The sequence below is a fragment of the Phalacrocorax aristotelis genome, chromosome 16, assembly GCF_949628215.1.
Source record: "Phalacrocorax aristotelis chromosome 16, bGulAri2.1, whole genome shotgun sequence".
Classification (NCBI taxonomy): Eukaryota; Metazoa; Chordata; class Aves; order Suliformes; family Phalacrocoracidae; genus Phalacrocorax; species Phalacrocorax aristotelis.
Genome location: NC_134291.1, coordinates 8,627,813 through 8,650,978, shown reverse-complemented (window position 1 = coordinate 8,650,978; position 23,166 = coordinate 8,627,813). Strand labels below are relative to the sequence as shown.

Here is a 23,166-nt window from a genome sequence, read left to right as displayed (position 1 = left end):
GCTCCACATTTCCCGTCCTGATTCATTATCTCCTTGTCTTTTCTGCTGCCATTTGGTGTTTCTGCTTTCCCTCAAACCCAAGTAAGAGTAGAGATTTTAGGTTCTGCATTTGGAGAAATTCCAGATGAAGAAAATTTCATGTGTCCTCAGCTATAGACTTTGGACGTGTGTTAGGCATGTATGTTCAAGCTTACAGAGCTGTATACGCCTTTTTTGCAAGTTGTCTTTTTCTCTTCTTGGAAGCCTACTTTTTTTGTTGTTGTTGTTAGAAACAAATTAGAAAGAAAATACATGTTTTAAAATACAGTATTTTCCATATGAAGTCAGGCAGCAGAGCTGTTCTTTGGTCCGGTCACCTTTGAAGAAATGATTGTCATCTTTAACAGACCCTGTTTCTTCATTTTGAAAGACTGGCACAGACTCTGACAGTGATTTAAGGTCTTTAGTGTTGATTTCATGCGAAAAAATATTTTTCACAGTATGACTTTAAAGTAGACTTTTTTCTTCCAATTACTCTACATGTTGGCAGCAAATTAGCTTTGAGGGAATATTGTGCACATCATAGTTCTCTGTTGATGTATTGGGGAGTCATTTTTAGATCTTTTAGCTCAGTCGGACCAATGACTGACATGGTTCATGTCTTCCATTTCTGTAGATTTGAAAGACTTCCTTTTGACAGGGAAGGTGATATGGAAAAAAGAAGCCAAAGTACAAGAAATGATTGGCAAAGTGATGATATCATCAAATGTTCAAAGGCTCTGCAAATTGAAGCTTATTAGGCTGACATTTTGTCTTCTATTCAGCACTAATTGGAATCATGCCTGAGTGCATGATGTGGAAGGGACTTAATACCTGAGTGTTTATCATGACGAAATGACAGAAATCGATGTCAAGGATGCTGTAGATTTCTGTTTAATGCAGAAAACAATATATTTCGAACTGCAGTTACGTATCTCAATAGTAATTTGTATTCATATGTTTGAAAGTCCTCCTGAAATATTGCAAATAAAAAACCTTTATTTTTGGCCCCTAAAATATTGGCCTGATCATGAATATTCCATTTTCAGGTTTTGAAGTTGTTCTTTGGAGTTCATAAAAACAACACTGATGTAGTAAAAAAAAAAAAAAAAAAAAAAAAAAAAAAAAAAACAAAAAACAAAACCCACAAAAAGACCTGACACAGTGTTTTTACTTGAAACAGATCTGAAAATCCCATGAAGAGTGAACTCCATCTTTTGCATGGGTGATACAATTCTTCTGAAGTTGTCTCTGACAGCTTGAATTCTTTTGTAGTCTGTGCTTTCTGCTGTATTGGCATCTGTAAAATGAGTTTAGAAAAGAGAAATAGCAAGGAAAGTGATTTTGGAAAGGCAGCCACTGCAAACACAGAGTACGCTGGAGTATTTGGAAATAGCTGCATGTTCTCCCGCTGTATTTGGTGTCACTAGGGATTTCCGAGTTCGAGGTACCTGCCACTTCCAGGGGATGCACGTGTGCTGCCTGGGGTAGCCCACATGACCAGTGGGTTATTCTACATCTTCATCTTGGACCTTATGAAGTTGAATTCAGATCTTCAGTGAAACTTCTAGTATAATATGAAATTAGTATTTATTTAACTGTCCGTGGAAACAACTAGCTGTTAGTTGAAATCATTACCTGAATTACTGTTTCTAATGAAATATAGATGGATTATTGCAAAGGAATGTATTTTAAAAAAACCCAAACCCACCACGAATCAGTGTAGTCTGGATGCTCATGGGAATTACTGGTCATTATGTGCATTATGTGACCGATACCGTTGCCTGTGTGTTGTTGTAAACTCCAGAAATCCTGTAGCTAATAAGGTGCTGACAAGCAGTAGTTTAGGGGCTGATGGTAATTATTTGTATTGCTGGAATCCTCTCAGGATTCTGAGTCTATGTTGTGTTAGTGAAAGTACATAACAGCAGACATTCCTGCCCCAGTGAGCTCATAACATAAATGTGCTTATAGGGTGTTAGAAGTGGGTGCAGCAAGCAGAAGGTTGAGGACCTGTGATAAACAGTGAAGTTTATCTGTAGGTTGATATGGTTTGAGCAAGAAAGCAGAAGACACAGCACGGGAGCTGCTTCCTTCAAGTGGCTCTACTAACGACATAGTAAAAATGCCTCTCTATGATGTGTCTGTGGCATTAAGAGACACCTAAAGTACACTGGATACTTGCCATATCTGCAGTTGCTGCTCTTGTCAAAGTTTTCTTATGCGATGGAACAGAAAAGGAAAAATGTAGGTGGGAGATGAACATGTGAAGAACATCTTTGTTCAAAGTTTGGGAACGCTTGTGATGATTTACATGCTTATGTAAATGCTGGTTGTTCAAACTATTTAAGCTACATTTAACAACAACTAACTGTAAGCTTTCTGAAACTATATATTGTCTTGATTTCTGTGTAGGAAAGCAAATTTGAAGAATAATTTGTTATTGTAACTTTTGATCTGTTGGATACTGCTGTTGGGGAGTGGAGGAGGAGAGAATGGAACAGGACCCAAGCTGTCAATATACCATTGGTATTATTAGAGAGAAAATACTAGTTTTCCTGCTAAAGTCAGTTGGGGGGATGTGAGAGTGTGCGTGTTTGTATGTATATGTGTATGAGTATGTGTGTATATGTATTATTGCCCTCTAATGGATAGAAGCTGAATGGCTCATCTTTGCATGCTTGTGGGTTTCTGTAGCAAAACATTGTTTTCAGGGTGTCTGATATTTTCCATTTTAGAAGAATCTTGTAATGTTTATTCATAAGCCTGATACATATTTTGTGGGTAACATTCCTTTAGCTTATAAAACTAATTTGAAATTCAGTAGAAAGTCCCACAGCTTAGAAATTGCCCTTTCTTTGTTCTCTGAAGTATTATTTAATCTAAATTACAACTGCTTAGAATTTGCCATTTTCTTTTCCTGTTTTTACCATAATGCTAAAATAGTAACTGAATATGAACAGAAGGTACACCTCTGTACAATGGCAACATCAATGGCCTTTGGAGAGAAGTAGATGAGTGGAGCTCACTCCTCTTGCTTTATACCATCCAGAGCACGCTCCTGTCTCATAACGCTTCTGCTGAGAGCCCCACGGAACCAGGATCTGCCAAGCTTCTGGGTGGAAGCGGGAGGGAGGTCTTCATCTCACTCCTCTGGTCAACACCCTGGCTGGAGCGGGCGTTCCCCGTGGCCGCTTCCACCCCCTCCTGCTGAGCAGCTTCCTGGCTGCTCGCTCATGTAGTTTGTTTGCTAGGAAAAGTGGCCGAAGTGTGTAATGTTCCTAGATCGAGGTTTCAAATCTTGGTGAGATTCATTATAAAGTCAAGTGTTCCAGTGATGCACGGGAGATTAGGTTTTGGTTTGCTGTTTAAATAAAACTGTCTTTGAAGGTAACTTTCGAATAACATGAGAAAGAAGGTGGCAGGTTAGTTGGAAATTGGATTTACAATTGTTTGTACTGAAAGTAGTCCACTTCTACATGTTCTTTATAGCGCAGTCCTAATGTAGTAATGTTTCTTCCTAGCAGGACTCTGTTTTCTTTCAGTAAATACCTCTGGAAGAATTATATTCCAGGATTACATTTCTTCTCTCTGCAGCCATAGACTTTTCCTTTTCAAAATTCCCCGTGCTTGCTTTTGCAGTTGGATAACTATACAGGGTTTTGAACACACAGCAGAACATTTGTCGCTAACAGCTTGCCTTCATCTCCAGTTATAGGTGCATGCGGTGTTCAGAGTAGCAGTGAGTATCCGTTATCTTCCCTCCCCTTGAGGAGGTTCATGGCGGTGGTTGTAGGCAGCGTGGTTATTACAAAGAGGCCCCTGACGGATATGGACTCCCACAAGCCAAATAGCCATAAAATCATCTAAATGTTCTGGGGAGACAAGCAACTGATCTCCCAAAGCTCTGCTAAGGTACCTCCAATCTCTCTGTGCATGAAGTTTTAGCTGAGTCCATCCATTTATGATCCAATTAACAAGCTGAAACTAGGTTGGAAGAGCAGTGAGAGAGTACGTTCATCAAATTCCCTTGTAATGACTGTTCTCACGCGAATGACTCCTGAGGTGTGATACAACGCAAGGTGCGCGTTGCTGGCTTTTCTGGTCTCTCCCCAGGGCTGGGGGGCTTCCCTGGGCCCTTCCTGCTCAGCTTGGCAGGCACACTTTCACCAAAGACTATTGGAGTCATCTGAGAGCTTACTCCTGGGAGGAAAATAAATTGTCCCTGGGTTCTGGGCTACGACATTTTCCACTCTTGGTGGAAACAGAAAAAAAATTGCATATGTTAACAGAGAGGTGAAGGATAGATATTGCAGGAGCATCTTCTCAGCCTGAGATGGGGACTTCATCTGCTTTTATAAATATTGGTGTTTTTCTTCTGAATGTGATGTTTCCTAGCAATATGGGTTTTTTTCTGAGAAAAGTTATTTTCTACTTACAATACATTGGCAGCCATTGTGTGTATTGTTTGGGATCAATTGAGGAATTTCTCTAAATGTTATTTTGATTTGATGACTTTGTTCGTCAGTGCATTATGAAAGCTCTGATTGTTTAGTGCACAAGAAGGGAGCAATACATTACTGGGTCACATGCTGACTTAATGCATGCACATTGTGATGGCAGTAGTAATAGCACCATTAAAGAACAAAAGGTAGCAACACATAGTAGCTCTGTATCTGGCCAATCCCCTCAAATTACCATAAATATTTGAGCAATCTGAATAGTTTTGGACTCCATAGCGAAGCTTTCCTGTTCTTATCTGGCACTGAAGGAATGTGAAATAAAGTATTCATTTAACATAGTATAAAAATATGTATGCTATGCAGTTATAATCATGTGTCATTAATCAGAAAATACTGCAGAAACTCTGACAAATTAAAAACACAAGGATGTGTCTGCAAGGGCTTTTTCAGTCATTAAAAAGCTGCTTCACCTCTCAGGCAAACTATTTAATGGCAACTTCTTGCTCAGTGTACTGACATCTTCAAAGGCTCTGACATCTGTCGGCCTTTGAACTACCATTAAAAAATATTATCCCATTTCCATTCTTTTATGCCCATTTTTTTAATTATAGCCCTTCTTTCAAGTTCGGAGCACGGTTGGTTTAAATGATGCTGTCCTTTCGTTTTCAGCCACCCAGCTGCGGTTTGAATAAATTGATGTAGAATCAAAGGCGGGACTTTAAAGGGAAAAGGTTTGATGGACTTGGACTCCGAACCAGATGAGGTTTTATGATGAAAAGGGTTTAATCCCAGCACAGGCATCGCTTCTATCAGTCGAGCAGTACAAAGCGATTCATATATATAGGTTCACGAGAAATGATCTATTTTTTTTTTTAAACAGCACAGATCTCTTCAGGACTTGCAAATGTGGCATTAGCTAATATTCAGAGAGCTGATTTCCTTTCATCCACCAGAAGCTTATGATTATAGTACAGTTCTCGAATTGGAAATGAGAGCTGCAACACAGATTTAAAGCTATGCTGTCTGATTTGTATTCAATATACATGTCACTGCGGGACAAGCTAGTCTAGGCCGAGCTGGTTCAATAAAGGGAAAAACAGTTTCAGCATCTGAAATTCGGGGAGGGGAAGGTACCAATTAATTCTTACCTGCTCTACCTGAGTATTGTGTCGGATACTTAGTAGATTACTATCATTTCTAAAGCTGCTCAAGCAAAGCCCTGTGATAACATTTCTTTGGCATCTTTTGCATCAGAGGCAGAGAAAATACACAGCATTAATCAGTAATGGCTTTTAATGTAGTCATTTATATGGAAGGCAATGTTTGTTTTTCTGTGCATGAGTTTCAAGGAGGTTTAGCAGAGACAGCCTTTATAGCAGTAGCCTTCATTACTGCGGTAATTAGGCATGCACATGAGAAAACTGAGATCTCTCTCAACAAATACATCAGATGCCATTTGTCAAAAAGACCACCTCATGGTATTCAAGAAATAATTTCTCTATTAGTTCCCTGGTCTTTGTGCTTCGTGTTAGTATAAATGTCGTACATAGTCATGATTTCCTAGTTTTACATAATAAGATTGTGACCTTCAAAACAGTGATGCTTTCCAGAAAAGTAAAAGCAGTAGATTTCAAAAGTCTGCAAATTATGTCCTCTTGAAGGACTGTGCTTCATCGTTGTACAGAAAAGAGACCTCTCCATTTGGTGCTCTGCCTCCAGTCAACAGTTCCTCCTTCAAGCTCTTCCCACAACCGTTGTTCCCTGCCAGAGTATTCAGCTTGGGAGTAATGCCTTGTTCCTGATCTATTAATGGAATTTTGAGTTGGGTTTTTTGGGGGGCTGGGGGGGTGGGGTTAAGGGGGGGTGGTGGTGTAGTAAAAATAAAAATGGACCTGTATAAATGGATATAATTAATGGGTTATTTTATTTTACTGGTATTTCATATAATTTGTATGTTTAGTATGTATTTTGATTTTACATGTAAACTATATATTAATATTTATTCAAAGTACAGTAGATTTAAAACAGTTGCATAAATAAATCTGAAGAAATTCCTGCCCCAGGATGCAGCAGCCTATTTGTCATTCAGAAAACGAAGTGGCACCAACAGAATTCAAGGACAAACTGAGAAGGATGAAAAGGATAGAGATCAATGTAAAGGTGCCAGAGAAAGATACTGAGCCAAAAATACTCTCAATTCCAAGAAAAGAGATGTTATGCAGACAGTTTTCATTTATTTTGTACAGATCATCCTGTGATTGATCTTGTCCTTCTGAACTGGTAGCTGTGGAGCATGATGCTTCCAAAAGGTCTCTGAACTCAGAGGAGCCACTATCGAGATGATGGTACTAGTGCAACCAGCACTTGAGGATGAAGGTGCAGAGAGGGAGACTAGAAACGGTGTCAGCCATCTGTGTGTGCACAAAACACACAATGGGTACCATCAGCCGATGCCTTTGACTCCAACCGAACACCTAGGTTGCAGTAAAGCCTTCGTTCTGTAGGACTTTCATCCTTAGATGGAGGTGACAAATTTATCTGTTTGATATAAGGATTGTCACTACTCAACTAGAATATGCTTCGTCCAATGTGGAGTTGATTTTGAAAAGGAGAAAGTCAGTTGTTGCACGTGTGTGTAATTCTACATCTTTGTTGTGTAAGCAGCTAAGGTATAGATAAGAATTTACCACAACTCATTCATTAACAGAAATACTGCAACCGTTGTTACTGCCTTGCAGAAATGAGGGGTTTTTTGAAAGTTAGAAGCTGATTATTTCTTTAAAGTCTAAACCTGTAAGTGACACAGTTTTCATTTCTGAAGCTGCTGGATTTCAGGATTTCTGCCCACACATATTGCCATTCATGAGACCGAGAATGAGGACTTCATGCTTGGTTAAAGACTGTCATCTTCAATATAGCAGCATGGCAACAGTAATGAGAGAGTTTCCTGGCGAATTAGGTTCTTTAGTAGAGCAGAATAGTACACACAGGCTAGTGTATTTAAGTTGTCTTTAGTCATTGGCCCGGAGAATAACAGCGTTAGGTTCCTCAGTTGGCTTCCTGTAATTACGCTGGAGTTTTGAAAAATTTCTCTTTTTCACCTTGGTTAACAGTCAGGGCAGAGCTTGGACAGTAGCGTGAACTCGAGTCTGGCTCCAGTCCCTCAACTGCCTGTTGAGGTCATGGCAGATGGCCTGAATGGGAGTTAGTGTCCAAAGTTTGCATTTCTACAGGTATATTAACTTCAGGAACTGAAGGTGGGAGACATCTTATGCATGAACAGTTATTACTTAGGCTTTGTATCTGCATCTTGTCTTGTTTGTCCTGTCAAGTTTTGCAGCCGATGCCATTTCCGTTAGTTACCATAAAACCCTGATGGGATGTGTGGGGTAAAGCTTCTGGAATACTCAAAAGATGTGTGTGTGTTTCGAGCAGTTGTGTAAAGAAATGCATCCAAAAAAGAAGTGTCTGGTGCTTTGCTGCGTGGGTTTTTTCTGGGGTGGGATTGTTTTGGGTTTCTTACTTAGAGTGAAGTCTTTTCATTAGCTGACAGGGCAAAGGCATTTCTCATAGGCAATACGGCCTGTACCTCTTCTGGGGACAAATTAGGAATTATAATACGTTTAATTTTGCTGCCTCATAGAGATGAATGTCTGTAGTAATCCTTAAATCTGTAATACATCATGTCTGCATTTAAATCAGAATAGCACGTTGTTCAGGAAATGCTAAAGCTTTTAAATTTAATATGTGGAAAATTTAAATGCAAATGTTTTTTAAAAGCTTTGTTTTAAGGGATGCTGGACACAGAAATACTCTATCAGGTTGACAGGTAGTACTTCCCAGTCTGCTGCAGAGATCTTTAGCCTCCATTTCTGTATTCCACTGCAGGAAAGTCCTATCCTTCCTTAAACATCAGTAGCTTTTCTTCACTTTCAGAGCAGCTTTGCTCCAATGTTATTTCAGAACGGAATATGTCTTTAACGTTCATCCCAAAGGAATATTTTCCTTTCACATCCTGAAATGCAGGAAATAAAGCTTTATATTTTTTGACAAAGGAAAACAGGGAAGACTAAACATGTGGTTGGTGTAATTTTCATCAATCAGCGTTTAGGGGTAGGTGGTTGTGGTTTGCAGTAAACCTGGCATTAAGTAGAGATTTTTATTTATTTTTTTCACCACTCTATTTTATCTATGTTCCGTTCTCACAAGTCATTTTAGGGCATCACTGCAGGAAGTAGGTATTTATGGCTGGGTTTTTTTCATCTCTGTTGTATTTAAGTTACATTAATGCAGTTACGAGGATTACTAGGTAGTTGCCCAGTTGAGTGTCTCCATTAGATTTCTTAGAAAGACACAAGGCAATGAGTCCACCTACTAGTCCTTTCCAGGTAGGTCTCTTAGTGGTCTTACTCAAATCATTTTGTTTGTACAAAGTAAAATACAAATGTAAACACTTCTTTCATCTGATAAAAAGATAAGAGAATGAAGGCTGGGTGTTTTAATTTTTGACTCACTAATCTATTTCAAAGCAAATACAGTAAATCAGGTAACGAGAAACTGCTCTGGATCTGTCTTCCAGGCAAAAGGGCCAAGTCTTTTCCAGGTTTTAGAACTGTTAAGTGGAAAATTTATTTACATTTATTTCAGTTTCAACCTAGTAAGTAATCCTTTTGCTCACCAGTGCACTGTATTGTTTAGTTACATGCGTAGGCTTGAGGTTCTTCCATTTGCCGAAAAATCATTTTATTAGGAAGGCAGTGACAATAACCAACCTGTATGAAGTTCTGCTCTCTAGCTGCTGTTAACTAAATTAGAATCAAATGTACTTATGTAAATTAAGAAATCAAAATAAGCTCTGTTAATTTTAAGCTCTTTGTGGAGCTGTTCAAATGGATGTCTGATCTTTCTTTGTCTCCCCCCCTCCTTTTTAAAAAAAAAAAAAAAGCAAGCAAGCCCAGGAGTTTGTAGCTTAAGTGCCATTTACATTAACTGGGATTTAGGCAGCTAACCGGCTTCTTTAAAAGTCCAGATCTATTTCAGTGCATTCCTTTTTTAAAAAAAAAGATCAAAATTTGTGTTTTGGTTAATACCATGTAACAGCAGACCTTGAGAATCTGCTACCCCTTTCTCACGTGTAGTCATAGATGTAGAAACGAGAATGGTGCCAAATTTTCAGTGTAACTTTTCCTACCGACATCTTGATACCTGTGTCTTGCATATTTTTTTTCCAGCCCTCAGAAGTATATGGCAAAGTTAGTGAACAGTTTGGAGGTTAGGTTACCTATGGAAATGTTGCTTAAGCATGTTTCTCTATATGAATGACATGGATAGACTCTTTTTTCATTAATTCTATTGAAAATGGAGCTCAGCAGAAGATAGTTTACCTTTATTGTTCTTCATGAGTCACCAGTTCATTGTGTTTCAGGAAAATGCTTAAGCTGTAGAACAGAGGTAGACAAGATACAGTAAATGTATTACCAAGAAATAAAATTTAAAGGGTGCTGGACTTTTTTGGGGACTGTGTTAAGTGCAAGGGAAAAAATGAAGTTGACCATGGTGTGACTATGAAGAAGAGAGTGATGTTTAGCCACCAGCAGCACTGTACAGGTGGAGTGGTGTTAAACCTGTCCCCACCCCTAGCTAACACCCCAGTAGATACAAAATAAGCCATTGGTACCAATAGACTTTTATCAGATTCATAAATGTTAGAGGTGTTTTTCAGAGCATACGCAGTGCTGAAAGAGTCCAGGAATCTTACAGGAGAGGTTTGACATTTAAAAGCAGCTTAATGCTGTTAAAATTAATAGAATAAATATGTAAGTTAGCAGCTCAACACCTCACTTTACAAGTCCTAGCGGATATTTCAAGAGAGATGTCAGAGGTACATTCGCAAAGGTGAGAAAAGCTGGGATTGTGCTGAGATGGAGCCCTGTAATACAAGGCTTCAGATTTTACACTGCTGAGCAGCAGACATTCTCCTGTTAGTACTATGGTTGCCTTCTGCGCAACATTCACCTTTTGACTCTAGAGAATTGGCCACTCTTCGTATGCGGTGCAGGGTAGTGAGCACAGCTTTGGTTTGTGTGACAGTTTTCTTACAAGAGAATACCTAAACTTGATACCGTGCAGCCTGATTCATAAACTGTGAACATTTGATTAATGAACATATTAATAACTTCACCTCACCCCTGCAATGTACCCATATACCTGCAATGTTCTCATATATAAAGATGTCTTGCAGCTAACACGTTGCGCAACAGCACCAACATTACGGACAGCATTTTTTCCCTCAAGAATAAGGACTTTTAAGTATGCACAAAATACTATATGAGCATGTAATAAAATGCATCTCTCTGAGTATTCAAGTTCTAGCTTTGATATTTTAGTGTTTCCAGGAAGTACTATACTGCTGGTCAGGCCCACTTACGGTTATGGTAGTGCTAGCAGAGCTCCTGCGCTTCCGTGATTTCCTCCGGAAGAGCTTGCACAGCTCCATGCTTTTTGGAAAATTTGATCAGCGCTCGTAGGAGGTGAGACCAGCGTGTTGGTCATCGAACTGTTGTTCATTTTCACTTCATTTCACACCATTTCATTTATCTCCTCCCTTAATTACCATGTTTATGGGCCTATGTGTTCTTACCTAAAAGGCATTTAAACTTGACAGTGTAATAGATTGTGCTGTGAAAGCTAAATAGCTGTTTATTACTTATCCGTGTTAATTTGTGCTCTGCCACATCATTACCCATGTGCTAATGTGCATGACATTTGCGGAAATAGTTTTCTTTGCAGATCGAACCTATCTTTTTAAGGATTCATAATATTGACAAATTGCTGGTTTTACCAGTCACTAGAAAAATTGGACAATAAATTGTTAAAGTATTTTAAATTAAATTGCTATGTTATAGAAATATTTTCAATAAAGTTGGGTAAAAATGGAGACAATTGAGTTAATGACAAAGCTTAATTAAGAAGATGACATTACAAACTTGAGTTACTAGATTTTAATGACTCTTGCAAGTTCAAAATTCTTTTAAAGTGTCGGTTTAGATTTGATATCTCTTCTGATTTAGATTGTAGCTTAAACAAAAAGATGGCTTTTTTCAGCACTGCTGTGTACCCTTTGTATCATTGTCATGTTACAAAAGAGCCACAAATACAGCTGCCAGCTGGCTGAACTGGCCAGCTGAAATTCATCTGGCATGGAGAAAAGCAGAAGTATACTGGGAGCCGTGAGTCCGCCTCAGTAGGATGCTTTGTGGACAAAAAGATCAGAGAGCTGTTAGGACTGTGCCTGGCCTTTGGTACTGCACTTTGTTGCCTAGCTCTGTTATCTCTTCGGGGTAAGAATCCTGGGGATAGTTCCCTAAAACCTGAATGAGATCAAGTGTAAGACCAATTGTTGTGACTTGCTGAAACTGCAGTAGTAAGGCTCATTAATATAAACCAGTTTTGTTTTAAAGACAAACCAATGTTACACATCTTTGAAGTTCTTACAGCTATATTTTTTCTAAGCTTAGAGCTGCCAACAAATAATATTTGTTTACTTTTTTAGCGTTTTTTGTAAGACACACTGCTTATTTTTGTAATCATAGAGAAGCTTGCCTTATCTGTTTCTCAGCCCTTTATAAAGCTTTGTTTATTAATAAGAAAGCTAAAGTAGTTCAGATTCCCACTTTCAACAGATAATCCCTCTAAGGTATTTTACACTAAATGTGTCACCAGTTGCTGCCAGACTGGGATGGGACACTTTGTCCACCTCTTCTGGGACGTTGCACTGATCATGGGTAAAAAAGGAGTCATTGTCACCACTGAATCACTGGGTGTTTCTACTTTGTTCCTTATTATCCTTTTAATTCTTCTTCATCATCAAAGTGAGATTTGTTTTTACTACAGACTTCCTTTCCCTTGACTGGACTGATCTCCTTTCAGAAGTAATCCACTACCCAATAACAAATGTTATGTATACCTCATCCATCTCTGTCGCATCATGCCAGCGTGACAAGACACAAAGAAACAAATCTCCCTTTCAGAAGGGTTCGGCTGATGGTTTCACAGAATGCACTGTTCAGATTCATCCACTAATTTTAATGTTCTTCCAGGTGAGAAAATGCTGAGAAATTATTGGCACACACAGAGGCAAAAGCTACGTATCGGTGGTTCAAACAGAGCTGTTACTTATAGGCTAATATTTTAGGTAATTATCCTAGAAAGGACCGCTGTCGTCATGTAACCTGACAGTTCATGTTTGACCCAAGTCCATGGAACGGCTCAGAAGTTTTGGGGGCTTTTGGTTTTATTTTAAATGTTATGTGCAAGCGAAGTTAAACACAGCAAATCGACAGCTATGCAGTCATCTGCAGCTGAAGCCAAGTTAGCCCGATGTGGAAAACTTCTGAAACTCAATTTGAAGAGTTGTGATGATCCACTTGAGAAAAGCCATGGCCTTTAAAACTGATACTTTTTTCCATCAGCCTGAGTACACTCAGCAAGGAAGAGCAACAAAGGGTTATTGCAGCTTCATCTGCTGGGAGATGTTAGTCACTTACTGTAAAAACTGCTGAAGCAACACCTAAATGACTCTAGATCTGAGCCTCAGGGAATAAGTTAAGAGTGGATTTGATCTTAATTCTGCATTGCCTTGTTTTTGTGATTTTAAAATGCCCTCAACACTATTTGAAGCTAAATATGGTGATGGGGTGGATGTGGTTTGGTGTGTAATACATTGAGCGGGAGACAGTGAAGTCCATGTGTTCCATCACTGTGAGTATAAAAGATGTGGTCATGCTCCAGCCTCTTCCTTAGAAACTAATCCAAGTAAATGCTTCATGGGGTTGAAGTAGGAGCTACTGAAAAATAAAGGGAATATATATATTTTATTTTTTTTTAATTAGACTGTGGTCAGTAGGTCCATTTCTCTCATCTCTGTTGCATGTAACAGTTTCAGTCATCAGCAACAGATTTTAATTTAAACGTTTTGCCAGATTTATATTTTCTTATGCAATTTTCTTTTTAAAATTAAGAGCACATGTTTTCCTTTCAAATAACATGCAGAACATTTATTGGCATTTTAAATAAGCCAAAGTGAGTGAGCAACCTTCTTTTTTTCTTTCAAGTCTATTTTTTCCCTACAGGCAAATTGCTGTGGGCTTATGACCCACCCTTTTTATGACACTATTTCAGCACAGATATTCTTAGTTAGAATTCTAAGTTATTCCTTTGAAACAGAAATAGAAATCACCATCTTGGCTAGCAGTTTCTGCAGCTATGGGATTGTCATACCTGCATCCACATGCATACAAGTATGCCATATAAATTCATACGAGATCTCTGCCCTGTCACACAGTTTACATATTTGCATTTTTGTTTCATTTGGGATACTCTGTAAACTAGTGGTTTCTTTCAATTTGTTCTTCTTTGTATGGATTAATAGTCATTTGATGAAATGCTTTCTTGTTTGGGGCATGCTGCTATGGCATGGCCATCCTGTAGAATTGCTATGAACTTCTGTATTCTTTGTAGAGAAGACACAGATCTCCTATTTCATTTACTCGTACCCATACAACCGCAATAAAGTCTGTAACATTTTGATTTAAAAAAAAAAAAAAAGCAGCAAGTAGCAATAAAATTTGGGACCTATTATATACTGTGAAGTCTATATTTCTTACATTTAAGCCCTATGTTTAGCACAAGAATAATTGCTTCTGATGGAGTGTTTAAGATGTGCATTTCTCACAGCAGCCCTTGCACCCAAGTTATTGTTTGGACCATGCAAACAATTTGGCAGGCATGGTTCACAAACAGAGATTTGAGCAGCTAGAAAAAGAATTTAAGAAAGCAGTAATGAGAAAGAGGATTCCGTTTTAGAAACAAACCAAGCAAGCATCATGCCTTGAGATCTCGGGCTTGATAAGTGAGATTTTGTAACTGCATCTTCTGTTTTTCCACAGAATTTTTAAGGGAAGACTGTTGGTCTTAAGTTCTGTATTTCATGGATTTTTCACAACTGAGAATTATGTTACCTTGAGGGTTTTTTTCTTAATAGTACTGATTTGCCTACATTTGAGTCTAATAATAGTTTATTAACCCTGGCATGTGGAATAGCGGAATCTTAGCGATGGAAAGTTTGGGATTCGTTTCATTTAGCAGTTTGAAGATATCCACGTCACGCAAAGTTCTCTCATGCAGCAGGTTGTTCGGTTGTAAGCTGCTTCTGCCAGTGACTTTGTTTATGGGAAAAAATAATCTGGCTGAGAGAACTAGACTTATTTTAAAGTAATTAACAAGAACTGTGTCTGTGATCCCCAATGTAAGCTTTTTCCAGTCACTTTAGAGAGATTAGATGTCTCTCAACATCGTCTTACTAGCAGTGAAGTTGCTCCAAAAGGACTTCTTTAATCATATTAGTTTCGCTGCCATCGCCCCGTCTTCAGATTCTTTCTTCTTTCCTGATAGAACCAAATCTGGTTTTGCCATCTATTAGGTCCAGCATTAATGCTCCTTTGCATATTAATTAATGTTACTTTGCCTATAACATTCAGCCCACTATCTTTCGGCTCCCCCGTTTGCAGTCTGAAGGCTTGGAGCCGTTACTTTTTCCATGTGGCAGTAGAAAATGCTGTATCGTGCTGTTTGATTTTTCTAATGGCTTTGTATAAGAATTATTGAATACAGTATGAAGTAAAGCAGAAAGATGAAACAGTTAAGTCAGGAATTCACCCAGTCTCTGTTTTGGCTTGTAACATGATTTATGAATGAATTTTCCCTGTATGGTAAGAAGTTAGCCTTGGCTCCTTATCCTAAATATTTTATCAAACTTTTTAGGAAACTTCTGAGCAGTGTAATAACTTAGTTCCACTTATATGGGGCAGGGGAAATTTAAGGAAGTTCTTTGTTTTAAAAAAAAGAAGGGGAGAAAAAGAAAAAGGAAAGTGGTAGTGGAGGGGGAATGGGCTCTCAAAAAGAGCTCTCACAGATTAAAAGATAATTGTTACTATTCCAGGCAGGATTTGCATTGGAACGGCTGTTAAAAAACCCAAATCCTATGTATGTCAGCTTAGAACTCAGACCATGCCGTTCTACAGAAATTGTAGCTCTGTAGCATTTCTTTGGTTACGTAAAAGCCAGTTAGGCTAATGTTTTGTTATGATCTTAAGGTGAAATTATTTTCTGAAAAATTATGGAAGTATATTGTAGGTGATAATTATATACTAAAATGTACTTTATGTTTTTAGTCTGTATACAGATATAAGAAAAATTAAACGTGCGTAGAGGAAAAGATCAGGAAAGGAAGGAAAGGATCTAGTGCAGATTACGCCATATGAAACATATGTTTGAGATAATGCTGATCTAGCTGAAGTATGTGGCCTGTGCTATACTTCTGTATACAAATGGTGTGCTCATTCCGTCTCTACACATGCATACAGAAAATTTTACCTTTGACATAGTAGGGAATAATGCCAATGAGTAATTAAGAAAGCATGGAAGCAAAAGTCAGCCTTGTGATAAATTTCTGAGATGGTTAATATTCTTCAATACATGTTACAGCTGTGATAGTGGAAGGGCACAACTGAAGGCCTGAGCAGAGATGACATGTCTTTTACTACACGATACAGTTCAAATAGGTTGAAAAAATAGGCAAACCTCGATTTTTCTCTCTCAAATCACAGTATTTATAACAATCTGTCTTGGGATGTTAATGTACCAAGCGATGTTCCGAATAGTCATTCACTTCCCAACTTTGGTCAGAAAGGAATGTTTCTTTTTCAAAGATTTGTAGTAATGTGGTTCTCGGAAACTGCAAATAGATGGTTTAGCTGAATACAGGCAGTATATTAAAAATGTCTAAAGAAGAAAAATAGTAGTTGGAGAGAGAGATCAGTTCAGAGTTCTAGAAGCAGTAACTGGCATTCCAGGGCAACAGGGTCTTTAAATATACAATAATTTTCATCAGATTTTCTTACAAAACCTTTAATAAGCTTGAGCTGAGTCACCTGCATGTGTTTGGTAGAACATCAGTTTCTCGTCTCAATAGATTCACATCCTCTGTAAGAGAATTCCAGGGAACTGCACAGTTTCTTGTGAAGCAGGGAGGAAAAGGGGGGAATGGCGTGCAAGGTTTTCAGTGAAAACGCTAATTTATGGAATTGTATTTACAAATGAAAACGTATGCGCTTGCAATGTCATATGTTGCAATTAGCTGTAAGGACAGCGGTTTTATGTCGCAGATCTGATGCTGCTATACTTCGTTTAAGAAGGTACAGAAGAAATGCAGTTAGAAAAGTGACTAATGAGAGTTAATTGCAAGTGTAAATCTAAAGGAATGAATGTATACTTTCTACTGCTGTAAAGCAGCACTGTGTACTCTGTATACTGTAGGAGTAACACAGATTTACTGCATATAACTTTCATTCCTTACCCTTTCAAGTTCCCCCATTGAAGGCAGGCAGCGAGCCGACCCCCTGCTGTTCTGCCGCACCGTACTCCCCTGCTTCTGATGCCACTGCTGCGCTGCACAACACATTTCGCTCCTGAGGACTGAAGGATAATCTGTGATCACATAAAAGAGAGTTGTGGATTCTGAAGTCTGTGACTTGAGTTTTGAAGGTCATGTATCTTATCTATAGTGTTTGCAGAGTCTTAAGGGTTCTCTGCATTGGCCCGTGTCATCCTCCCTTGGCGCGCTCTAGTTCTCTCACCCAGAGGAGGACGTTCTTTGATACGTTCCTGGTGCACATTAGCACATTAAGATTAAATACAATGTATCATTCATAGCAGTGATTGATAAATGATTGATGATACACCAATATCTCATTAGAAGGCAGCAGGTCATTTCTTAAGGAAGAAAAAAAACCGGGGATGGACATTGTATGTAGTGATTATGTGCCACAAACTACGTTTCTTCACCTATGGGGGAACCCCCTCCAGAAAGGTAAATTTTGCTCCGTCCATGCTTTGGGTGGGGGAAAGCTGTATTCATCTGCATATATGAAGAGAGGGGGAAGAGCAATAAGAGAGGCCAGAAAAAGGGATAGACAATCCTTTGAGTCTCCTTCCTGCCCCAGCTAACAGCCTCTCTGAGAAAATCAAGCGTTTGCTGTTTTGGTTCTTTTTGCTTTTGTGTGTTTGGTGGTTGTTTTTTTACCTTTGTTCTTTATTTCAGGTTATCTGTGATATGGAGAACCAAATCCACAAGCTAAGGGAAGAACTTACTCAGGTAAACGCTCAACGGAAGCAACAGCTGCTGGAGCTGAGCCATCAGTGGGAAGAGGAGAAGGAGAGGGCAGCTCGCGACCACGAGACAGCGGTCAATAAGCTGAAAGTGGAGGCAGAAAAAATGACATTAGACCTGAAAAAGATACATGTGGCAGAAACAGAGAAGGCCTTGGACAAGGTAAGAGGTTTGCATAGGGCTGCTGCTTGTGGCACGGCAAAAAGGGAGCAATAGCCCCAAAAGTCAGATAAGCAAAGTTTCACTGAGGAAAAATGTTTAGGGGTCACTTGAGTTGAAAAAACAGACGTATGCTGTAGATCTGACATTGGATGCCGCAATTGCGGCGGGAGTATGGGAAGTTTTGTGGTTCTGTAATGAAAGACTTCTCCTCTTCGAGCATGCAGTGGCAGGGGTCGCTGCTGTAGCTGTTCTCCCTGAGAGCAGTGCTGGGGCAGCACCTTCCAGCCGTGTGGCGCTTTAAAAATCCAGATGAATTCAAAGGCAAAGCCAGCCAAGGACTAGGCTAATCACTTTTCCTTTGCTGGAATAGGTAGAGTAGAAAGGGTGGTTCTATCTAACCAAGCTTTTATTCTTTTTAAGAGGGAAAGTTCTTAAGGAGGAAAAAGTTCAGGCTAAAACTGCAAGGAAATTGGGTCTAGTTGCTAACAATGGCTGGTCTACTTTTGCCTGTGAGCATCAGGTGAGCCAGTCCTCTGTGAAAGGCTTGAAAATAGAACTCAATGTTTCAGATACATCAAGGCTTCCCTCCCCATTCTGTTCAGTGGGGTCACTGACTGCGCGTCAGCGCTTGCTGAGCGTCCCCTTGTACCAGCGCCTTGGATTCCAGTATTTCACCACATTAAGGATGATGTGAGCTAAAACATGTGAGTTCTTTATTTCCAAAGCTAAACTAAAAAAAACCCTAATGAATATTTATGGTAGATGCTGTGTATATGTAAGCAGATAGTTGTTGAAGTATCTTTTATATGCATTAATGTAATAAATCATACATTTTATTGCGAAATTATGTACCGTGGCACAAATTAACACTCTGCATATACTGTTTGAACAGCCTTTGTGAAAGTGACATTTCATTTACCTGTGTCAGGTTCTTGGTCTGTAATTTTAAACAGCATTTGGAGGATTATGTTGGAAATCAGCCAGCCTGAAGCCATTAAAATGGCTGTGATCAACAATTCAGAATCTTTTCTGAATGTAAGGAAAGCTCCGCTTGGCATAATTATTTAAAGCCAAGGTCACAGAAAGTATTTAAACCTTTGAAATTCATCGTTAAAGGATTAATTTTAACTCAGGAAGACATTGTCATTTTTGCTTAAAAATGGAATTTGAATCTCAATTCTTTTCTTTCTTTGATCTTTTTTTACATGTGTAGTATAGCTAAAGAAAAGTTAACTTCTTTACATTCTCAAATTAAAGTTACAAATAATCCTTCATAGGGCAATATCTTTAATAGTCTTGAATTGTCATTTCTGTCAGAAATATTATTTTTTAAATTTGTTGGATTTTATCTACTTTTCAAAAAAAATGGCTAATTTTAAGCTATATTAACTGCTATTGACTTTGTGGTTGCTTTTTTTTTTATTTAACCTACTTCCCTATTTTTACCTCTAATCAGAAGAGCACATGTTGAGTAAAAGATAGGAGGGGGGGAAGAAGTATCACTGTTGGAAAGTCTTTCACAGACATGTGAAAATACCTTGCATTACGCTCAAATCTCCCTTTACGATTCTGCTTTGTTTCTGTCGTCCAAATGCAGAGCGTTAGAAATTGGCCACAAAGTCCAAAAGTCAAATAAAGTAGCTTAGAGGGCAAACTCCATTTAAAGCACAAAAGTTACTGTTTCAACTAACTTAGTTCAAATCTTGATCCTATTAAAGTCCACAGACCTTCGATGAATGAGACTTTACCCAAGGGGTGTGGAGGGAAGCATCTTAATTGCAACATGAGTCTTGAAACTTGTTTTTAAAAGTCTTTTTCTTTTTCTAGCAAATCTTGTTACCTTGACGTTTAGGACAATATGGGAGAAAAATTTGTCCTCTAAATTCACTTTTTTTCTGCTAATTACGTAAATATTGCTTAAAGATCCAAGGGGAAGCTGAATTTCACTGTTTAGGCTTGGAACATCTGACTGTCCAGATTTTCTGAAGGTCAGTCCATTCCCAAGCGAAGGATCTCATTCCTCTGTGGTCTTTTTTGTGAGTAATAGTGATTTCTGTGTGAATTGCTTTGTATAATTGAGGACCTTTGTTCACGTGAACATGATGAAATGCAAAAGAAATGGCTAACATTTAAGCACAAAGAAAAATCAAAGTCAAAATTAATAGAAGGAGGTAGAAGATTTGTATGGTATTGCCCTCCCCATAGTCCTGCTGCTGTGGGGATGGGAAGGAGGGGAGTTGGCGACAGAGGCAGAAGAAGAGTTTTCATTGCAAGTGCACTGGACACGTAAATATTTGTTGGTATTTGTAGACACCTTTTCAGTATTTAGGGACACATAATTTGCTGAGGTCTTTAATCTTCTCTGCTTAAAAATCTCAACTGTAAAGATACTACGTTGTTTATTGTTATATTTTACTTGATTAATTTTGTTAGCGATTACAGCATACAGTACCAGAAAGTTGCTCAATAAATGTAGTACGGTAATGTTTTTGAACCTGTGATTCTAAAAGCCAGTATCTTTTGACAGTTATTACATCTCCCAGTCACTAGGGAATGATAAGTAGGAAAATATTTAACAGGTTGCCAAATGGCACTATGTAACCTGCACTACGGGAAAAATAAACATGGTATCTGTTGTCGTGGAAATAATAATAAAGGAAAAAGTCCATAATTTTCCAGTGACCTTCCCTGTTGCAGGTATTATTTTCAATTAAACACCACTTTCTTACAAAGCGAGCTATAGCTGACCTAAATACGCACATTATGAGTAGTGTTGGACCTGTTGTGGACAAGCTGGGCACCTCTGAGGCTTCTCGGTGCTGAGTGCTGCCCCCTGAGCTGCAGGGCTGCTGGAGAAGGTGACGAGGGCTCTACCTGCACTGCAGGCAGAAGCAAGGTCCTTGTCACCAGCCTGGCACGTAGAAACAGAGCTGAGGTGATACAGGAGCAGCTTGGCATGCAAAGGTGGCTGTTCTTGCTGGCGCAGTGCAGTGATTCATCTTTAGCCTTGCTTTTTGCTAGATCAGGTGCCACAGCCCGATCACACGGGATCACCTTATTGCTCACTTTTTAAGACGTAAGAAGGTAGTTATATTAGAGCACAGAACCACCTTATCAGATAAGAATAACAAATTTTAATGTCCCTAAGGTCAGATAAGCCACACTGGACATAAATCAGACAAAAATTCAAGACGACAGCATGGGGAATTTGAAACAGTACTTATCATGTTCTTAGCACTTAAGCACTTTCATAATATCTGTTATCTGTCTCCAACATAAAAATGACTTCAGAGTATCTCCAATTTCTTGTCTATTAGTTAAGGAATCTTAAATATTGTTTCAGAAGAACACTTGTATTCAATCACAATGGTTTTGATTTACTTTTAAAGTATAGATTTAATTTGCTTGCATGTCATTATAGCAACGATTATAGCATTTTCTGATGTGATGGTAGTTTTAATATTTTATTTGAAGTCATACCTCATTATGATGATATAAAATGTAAACTGTTTAAGAAATATTAGAGATACATGGTACTGTAGTTAGGCTCCACTTATGACTAATTTCAGCAGGGAGACAGGTGTGCTGTAGGTTGCATCAGCAGCACTTACGGCATGAACGCTCATCAGCCAGGTGTAACGGACTGTACAGAGCTTAGGAGCATTTTCAGGTTCGCCAGAAATTACTAAAAGCGAGAGACAAAGTGCATTTCTAAGTGCGTGCAGATGTGAAGCTTGGCTAACTCAACTGTTCGAAACGTTCATCTGTGGTATTTTCTTGGCAAAGAAAATGAGCATTCGAAAAGCGTGACCCGAGCAGATCAGTAGACATGCTAACAATGCTCAAAGGAAGCAACCTTGGAACTGAAAATATCTCATAAAAAAAGCTCTCTTTGAGCAGTGCACATGAGTAAATTGGAGTGGGAGAAAAAGGTGGGGGTTTTTTTATCCTCTCTAAATTATTTTCAAAATTTATCTTTTTATTTACTTCTCTTCTATATTTAAATAGGTATTTTGACTCATCCTGTTAAATCTTTATGCAGGTTCCAGGAACACTAATTTTATTTCAGTGCTGCTTTTCTTGTGGAGAAGTAATTTACATTTTTGTGTATTGACTGTACTTGAACACACATGATAGTTGATTACAGGATGAAGCTGTAGTCAAAAAAAAAAAAAAAAAAAAAAGAGCCTAACACTTCAGGTTCTGGACTGCAATTCTTCTGATTTCAGTACAGTTGTGAAACGGTTCACTCTGGAGAGCTGGGACTGCAAGGTGACATGCAACCTGGCCAGAGCCGTGCAAATCGTGCTCATAGGTTTTAATAACGTGAGTTGTACTCTTGAGATTGCTGTTATTTTAAATAAAAATGGACATTTACAATGTTTTCTAGTCTATACATGTTACAATCTCTCCACCTATGTCTGGTGGGAAGTCCACATAAAACTAAAATGCCCAGGAAATTCAAAGTAAAGGTTAAAATTTTAAAAAATAGAAATCGGTTAACAATATTGTACTCAGTGTAAGTGACCACTTCCCCAGTTAAAAATAACTGTTTTATATAATAGTTATGTTGTAATAGAATGTTTTTGTAACAGGGCATTTTTCAAAAATCTGCAGACGGTGTCCTATAATTGGACACTTCATTTTTGAACAACCTCTGCTTGCACATAGTTTGCAGATAAGGTACTGATAGTGTGCCCTGGAGAGCATTTCAGTCCTTCCTTTATCATCAAGCTTTGTGATGCTGGATTAATTAAGTAACAAGTGCAGCCCTAGGATGCAGTCCCGTTGGACATGCTCGTTGGGCATACTTTCATACTGCATGTGTAGGGATATCTTTAATTCACAATATCTGTTCTGGCACTGGTGTCAGTACTCATAGAGATGATGTCATGCTGTTCAGCACTGGCAAAGAAATAGAAGATGAAGAGAAAGAATATGACATCTTCAGAGATTAAAGAGATACTTCAAGAGACACTCTATTAAAAGTATTGTTTCCCCTAAGCAGTTAAGTTACTTCTGCTCATAAAGAATAAGCATCGCATGCTTTCCATTAGCTTACGTTGTTGAATACTGTCCCTCTAGCTGTTGTTCTTCTCTGCCAACTCTGCGTTTCATTAACTACCAAAAACGGTTCCATCTTTGTATCTAAGACCTTCTGGGAACTGGACCATCTCTGCAGCAATTCTGTAGGTTCCCGCTTAGAATTTGTAGCATAATGGAGTCTTTGATCTGAGTGACACCTTTCACTTCATTAGCTTGAACACTAATAGCCACAGTATGGATAGTTTCATT

The 23,166-nt window shown here is 38.6% G+C and overlaps 1 protein-coding gene across 9 annotated transcripts in view; it reads left to right on the top strand.

The window, feature by feature from the left end:
* The window catches only part of CEP112 (centrosomal protein 112), a 173,385-nt gene that overhangs the window by 92,652 nt on the left and 57,567 nt on the right, over nt 1-23,166 (top strand). For all 9 annotated transcript variants that reach the window (XR_012663397.1, XR_012663398.1, XM_075111460.1 and 6 more), the window contains one exon: nt 17,641-17,871. Coding sequence is in view for 7 of the 9 variants with exons in the window: in XM_075111460.1 (XP_074967561.1) it covers nt 17,641-17,871 (231 nt within the window). In the remaining 2 variants the exon portion in view is untranslated. The remainder of the gene's footprint in view (nt 1-17,640; nt 17,872-23,166) is intronic.